A 6,957-nucleotide genomic window follows, 5' to 3' on the forward strand; every position below is an offset into this window, starting at 1 on the left:
GCATTGTCAGATGGTCAGTGCTGAGGGAGTGCCGCACTGTCAGAGGGTCAGTGCTGAGGGAATCGGGCACTGTCGGGTGGTCAGTGCTGTGGGAGTGCCACACTGTCGGAGGGTCAGTGCTGAGGGAGTGCCGCACTGTCGGAGGGTCAGTGCTGAGGCAGTGCCGCACTGTCGGGTGGTCAGTGCTGAGGGGGAGCCGCGCTGTCGGGTGGTCAGTGCTGAGGGGGAGCCGCGCTGTCGGAGGGTCAGTGCTGAGGGAGCGCCGCACTGTCGGAGGGTCAGCGCTGAGGGAGCGCCGCACTGTTGGAGGGTCAGTGCTGAAGGAGCGGGCACTGTCACAGTGTCCTAAGATTCATGGCCATTGTGTTAGACAGTTGGCCGATCTGCCCTAAAGGGGGCCTCTTATTTTTAAAGTGACTTCCTATTTCTCGATTCTACATCGTGGTACCATTTCCACGCCCACCTTTCAGAGTCTCATATTTCAATCAGATTGTCTCTCGTTCTTCAGTACTGCCGAAAAGCCTGTCAAACATCTCATAAGATGACCAATCATTCTCAGGTGTTAGTCTGTTGTACATTCTTTGAACTTTTCAAGATATTTTCCTTCTCATTAAGGAGACCTATAATGTGCATAGTACGCCAGGTGTAGTTTGGCCAGTGCCCTGTTTAATTGAAGCAAAATCTCCCTACTTCTGTATTCAATTCCCCTTTCAATAAAGAACAGCATTCTGTTAACTTTCCAACTTGCTTGTTATAGCAAGTATTTAACTATTCTGCACGTATTCCTCTGAAGTAGATTTATTCCAAGGTGAGAGGGAAGGCAGGCCATTTAAGACAGAGATGGTGAGGAATTTCTTGACCTGAGGATAGTGAATTTTTGTAACTTTTTCCTCCAGAGGACTGTGGAAGCTCAGTCAGTAAGTGAGTTCATGAGAGGTCAATAGATTTATAGTTAGCAATGACTTCAAGGGGTCTGGAGATAGCACAGGAAACTGATATTGATGTAGATGATCAGCCATGGTCTAGACTGATCATTCAGCATCAGGCTTCTGCACCTACATTCCTATTTAATAAAATTTCTCTCGAGTGAACAAACTTTCCAGGTATTGATGATCTCTGCCTAATATTTTTTGTATGCACGCTTCTGCAATTCTTTTTGATCATTTAGTCCTGCTATTTTAACTGCTGCACCGTTGGTGACCCTGCCTTCAGGCTGACCTTTGGAATTCCTCTTTTAAGATGTTCATTAAATGTTAATTGAACTCCTCCTCCTCTTAGTTTTCTTAATATTTCCTTTTGTGACTTGTGTGAAGAACCCTTGGATATTTATGTATGTTCACGATGCTATGTGAATTGGGTTTTGACCTGGGAGTTGCAGTGGGAGAGGAACTCCCTGAGTTTTTTGTAGAGAGAGGAGGAAAACTTCTTCAAGACAGGCATCCTTGCAAGAGGATTCGCAGTAGGGTTAAAATCAATGAGGTAAAAACAATGACTGCAGATGCTGGAAGCCAGATTCTGGATTAGTGGTGCTGGAAGAGCACAGCAGTTCGAGCAGCAACCAAGGAACAGCGAAATCGACGTTTCAGGCAAAAACCCTTCATCAGGAATAAAGGCAGAGAGCCTGAAGCGTGGAGAGATAAGCGAGAGGAGGGTGGGGTGGGGAGAAAGTAGCATAATGAGTTTGTTTCACGACATGGTTGAAGAGCTTCAGGGCAGAGGAAATGACCTGGGAGTTGCAGTGGGAGAGGGACTCCCTGAGATTCAATGGGTTTGGGTGTGTTTCTCTTCGGAGGGGCGGTATGGACTTGTTGGGTCGAAGGGCCTGTTTCCACACTGTAGAGAATCTAATCTCCCCATTTTCTTTCTCTCAGGCAACAGGAGCAGACCAAGTGGTTGGAATGGGCCTGGTAGGGTTCAGCTTGGTGGTTTTCACGTACTACACAATCTGGGTCATTGTCTTGGTGAGTGCTGATTGTAAAATTATTCAACATCAGATAGATTTAGATAATAGTTTAAACAATTCCATGAAACAAGAAGATGCTAAGCATTTGGATTAATTTCCAGAATTGTTTAAATTTCCTACTTTGTGACCCCTCTAGGCAAGTCCATATGATTGAGTAATCTTGGAGTTCGACTCCACTTTCCCACCTGCTCCCCATATCCTTCAATTCACTTTGTGTCCAGAATTCTATCAATGTCTGAATGGAAGGTATTTGGCCACTGAGCGCTCACAGTTCTCTAGCGTTTCAACATAATTTGTATAATCTATTATTAACCATTTCTATTAAAGTAATGTCTGAATATTAAGTTGTTGGCCAGTTCCAGAAGTTGCAGATTTCCATAGGTAGGAAAGCTGGCGGTTTGATGTACATGTGAGGTAAATTGTTGTGATCTGAAAGATACTGCCTGAAAAGATGATGAAACATGTTACAATATTGACCTCCAAATAGGATGTCTTATCGTGCAGTGGGTAGTGTCTTTATCTCTAGGCCAGAAGCTCACGACGGAGATCATCACATTCTGGTGCACCTAACAAAGGTGGTAAGAGCAGGATTCATAGTTACACTACATGGAAACAATTTATCCATGCAATCAGAAATCCTAAACTGTGACTGCACCATGCACTGCTACTTCACAGCACCAGGAGCCCAGGTTCGATTCACCCTTGGAGAAGCATGCAGACATTGTCCCCTTAACTGCCTGGGTTTCCTCCGGGTGCTCCGGTTTCCTCCCACAGTACAAAGATGTGTAGGTTAGGTTGATTGCCGGCTAAATTGCTCATAGTGTCCAGGGATGTGTAGGTTTCGTAGACTACCTATGGAAATACAGGATTCCAGGGATAGAGTAGGGGACGTGGATCTGAATGGAAAGCTCTTTGGAGGATCGGTGTGGACTCAGTGGGCCGAATGGCCTGCTGCCACATTGTAAGGATTCTATGATCTAGTCCCATTTGCTAACATTTAGCCCATATCACTCTAAACCCTTCATATTTTCATGTACCAATCCAGGTGCCTTTTAAATGCTGTAATTGCACCAGCCTCCTCCACTTCCTCTGGCATCTCATTCTATACATGCACCACTCTCTGTGTGAAAACATTACCCCTCAGGTTCTTTCTTAAATCTTTCCCTTCTCACCTTAAACCTATACCCCTCTATCTTTGGACTCCCCAACCCTGGGAAAAAGAACTTGGCTAATCACCCTATCCATACCCCTCATGATTTTATAAACCTCTATAAAGGTCACCCCTTCAGCCTCTGATGCACCAGGGGAAAAAACCCCAGCGTATTCAACCTCTCCCTATAGATCAACTCTTCAAACTGGGCAACATCCTTGTAAATATTTTCTGAACTCATTCAAGTTTAACAACAATGGCACATGGATAGCAGTGAATTGAGAGGTGCAAATGTTAGTTATTTTATTTTACATTAGGATTAGTCCTGGGCAAAAGGGCCTGTTCTGTGCTGTACATTTCTATGTTCTATATTTCCTATAGCAGGGGGACCAGAATAGAATGCAGTATTCTGAAAATTGTCTAACCCATGTCCTGTACAGTCGCAACGTGACATCCTAACTAATGTATTCAATACACTGACCAATAAGGCAAGTGTACCAAATGCCACCATCATCACCTTATCTACCTGCAACTCCACTTTCAAGGAACTCCTCACCTGCACCCCGGGTCTCTTTGTGTGGTAACGCTTGTCAAGTCCTGACCATTAACTGTATAAGTTCTGCCCCGGTTTTGCATTACCAAAACACAACACTTCATGTTTATCTAAATTAAACTCTTTCTGTCATTCCTTGGCCCATCTGATTGAGGTCCCGTTATATTCTGAGGTAATTTTCTTTCACTGTCCACTACACCACCAATTTTGGTGTCATTTGCAAACTTCCTAATCATATCTCCTGTGATCACATCCAAATCATTTATATAAATGACAAAATGTAGAGGACCCAGCACTGATTCTTGCAGCACACCACTGGTCACAGGCCTCCAATCTGAAAGATATACCTCCACCATCACCCTCTGTCTCCTACCTTCAAGCTAATTTTGTATCCAATTGGCTAGCCCTCTGGATTGCATGTGAAATAACCTTGCTAACCAGTCTACCATGCGGAACCTTGTTGAATGCCTTACTGAAGTTCCTATAGAGTCGAAGAGTGTGATGCTGGAAAAGCACAGCAGGCCAGGCAGCGTCTGAGCAGCAGGAGAATCGACATTTTGGGCATAAGCACTTGATCAGGAATCATCATCTTAATCTTCATCATAACCCCTTCATCATCCTCATTCCTGATGTAGGGCTTATGCAAAAAACATCGACTTTCCTGCTCCTCAGATGTTGCCTGACCAGCTGTTCTTTTCCGGTTTCACACTCTTCAACTCTGATCTCCAGCATCTGCAGTCCTCACTTTCTCCTCCCTGAAGTTCATATAGACAACTTCTACCACTCTACCTTCATCAATCATCTTTGTCAGTTCTTCAAAAATCTCGATCAATTAGTGAGACATGATTTCCCACGCACAAAGCAATGTTGACTACCCCTAATCAATCCTTGCCTTTCCAAATACATGTAAATCCTGTCCCTCCAACAACATACCTAGCACTGATATCAGGCTATGGTTTCCTGGCTTTTTTCTCACTGTCCCTCTTAAATAATTGTACCACATTTGCCACCTTCCGGTCTTCTGGCACCTCACCTGTGGCCATTGATGATACAAACATCTCAGCAAAGGGCCCAGCAATCTCTTCCCTAGCTTCTCAAAGTTCTAGATATGCTTGATCAGGACCTGACATTTAGCCACTTTTATGCATTTTAAGACATCCAGCTTTTCCTTTTCTGTAATATGAATACTTTTCAAGATATTGCTATTTACTTCCCCAAGTTCTCCAGCTACTGTATCCTTCTCCATAGTAAATACTGACTCAAACTACATGTTTAGTACTTCATCCATCTCCTATATTTCCATACATAGATGACTTTAGCTTCCTGATTGGCCCAGGAACTGCACTGCAGTTGCCTCCCTGTCCTAAATACTAATTGCATGTTCCTGCCGTGATTAAATGTCATCCTTGTTCTGGGGGATTGCCACCAGCATTATCTCTAGTTTTCTTTCCAGTTGTGTGGACCTCTGAGGTCCATGTGTGGCAGTGATTTCTGGAATCCAAAGTCAATGCCACATCATCAGCGTACCATCGCTGGTCTACATGCATGGAATCACGGAGAGGCTCTGAACACTCAACAAGAGCAAAAATGACTGTGGAGACCAAGTGTGTGGCAATCACTTTGAATTAGAATTCCTACAGTGTAGAAACAGGCCCTTCGGCCCAAAGGGTATCCCACCCAGACCCATTACCCTACGTTTCCCGACTAATGCACCTAACCTATACATCCCTGAACACTGTGGACAATTTAGCATGGCCAATTCACCTAACCTGCGCATCCTTAGACTGTGGGAGGAAACTGGAGCACCCGGAGGAAACCCACACAGACACGAGGAGAATGGGCAAACTCCACACAGACAGTCGCCCGATGCTGGAATCAAACCCAGGTCCCTGGCACTGAGAGGCAGCAGTGCTAACCACTGAGCAACTGTGCCACCCAATCTGCAGTGAGATTCCATTTTTAATCTCCTTTTCAGCCTGTGAGGTAGCAATCTGGCTATTTACATGTACAATAATCGCCATTGAGCAGTCCTAATGTCATTCACTGCTTAAAAGCTCCAATCTGCAAACATTTAAGTTTACTGTCCAATCTTGCAGCCTACCCCTGGAATAAAGACGCTTTTCACTCTCTATCCTTCTTGAAAAATTGCGGATAAATCCAATGATCAAAACAATTCTTGTGTTGCAGCCATTTGTGGACAGTAGCCATATCCTTCACAGTTATTTCCTGCCGCGTGAGTATGCTGTGATCCTGCCTGCAGTTGCTGGTCTTCTCCTGGTTTTATTAGTAGGTAAGTGAGTACCCTGGCTTCTCTTTCTGTTGCTCAGTAATTGTTTCAACAAAAGACTCTGTGCTTTGTCAGCCAGAAACTACTGCTGACCCCTTTAGTTTCCTCCTCCTACAGGAACCAAAGTTCACTACAAAACAGGACTGTAGTGGAAGTGTCCCCACCTCTGAGCCAGAAGACCCTACTTGATTATACTACACGTTTTAAATGCTGTGCTGTTGTTATTCTCTTATAATATACTGTCAGATGTCAAGCGAAATGGCCTATTGTTGTCCTGTTGTCCCTTTCCTTTTTGAACAAGAATAATACATTGACAATTTTCCGATCCTCTGGGACTTTTTCCAGAGTGAAAGGGTTCCGGTAATGTTACTACAGTGCGTCCACTATCTCTGCATCCAATTCCTTTAACATTCTAGGATGCAAGCCTTCACATTCAGTGGATTTACTAGCCTTTAATCCATTCACTTCCCAGTATGTTTTCTCTAGTGATTTGTTAATACATTAATTCCCTCTGCCCTTTTTGTCCCTTGATTACTTTGTATTTTTGGAAGGCAATTAACATCCTTACCACCAAGATTGATACAAATACTTTATCTAATTCCTTTGCCATTTCCTAGTTCCTCATTATTATTTCCCCAGCCTCATTCTCTAAAGGACCTATCTGAATTTTGGCTTCCCTGTCCCTTTTTATATTTATAAAGAAGCTCTTGATGTTCACTTTAATCCTGTTGTCTTGTTTGACCTCCATTTATTTTCTCTCTTTTTATTTTGGTTTCTTTTTGGCTTTTAAAACTTGGTAGCTCTTTAGTTTAGCAATAATTGGCATTGGCTCCTCAAAGGGGCAATCAAACCTGACAATTTCATAAGAATTCTTTGAGGAGATAACAAGCAGAATAAATACTGAGGAACCAGTCAATCAAAAATATTGAGCTTTTCAACAGCCTTCTGATAAGGTATTGCACAGAAGGCTACTTAGTAAGATAAGAGTCTATGGGTAAAGGTTT

At 43.5% G+C, this 6,957-nt stretch overlaps 1 protein-coding gene across 9 annotated transcripts in view; it reads left to right on the forward strand.

The window, feature by feature from the left end:
* dpm2 (dolichyl-phosphate mannosyltransferase subunit 2, regulatory) overlaps positions 1 to 6,957 on the forward strand; it is a 21,881-nt gene that overhangs the window by 7,922 nt on the left and 7,002 nt on the right. For 2 of the 9 annotated variants that reach the window (XM_043720537.1, XM_043720539.1), the window contains exons 2-3: positions 1,872 to 1,961; positions 5,854 to 5,956. In XM_043720537.1, the coding sequence (XP_043576472.1) occupies positions 1,899 to 1,961; positions 5,854 to 5,956 (166 nt within the window). In that variant the 5' untranslated portion in view covers positions 1,872 to 1,898. Of the gene's footprint in view, positions 1 to 87; positions 146 to 244; positions 278 to 303; positions 311 to 508; positions 560 to 1,871; positions 1,962 to 5,853; positions 5,957 to 6,957 lie in introns of those variants that run through there. The other 7 variants (XM_043720530.1, XM_043720532.1, XM_043720531.1 and 4 more) reach the window with 7 other exon arrangements.

This window comes from Chiloscyllium plagiosum, chromosome 30 (genome assembly GCF_004010195.1).
Source record: "Chiloscyllium plagiosum isolate BGI_BamShark_2017 chromosome 30, ASM401019v2, whole genome shotgun sequence".
Taxonomy (NCBI): domain Eukaryota; kingdom Metazoa; phylum Chordata; class Chondrichthyes; order Orectolobiformes; family Hemiscylliidae; genus Chiloscyllium; species Chiloscyllium plagiosum.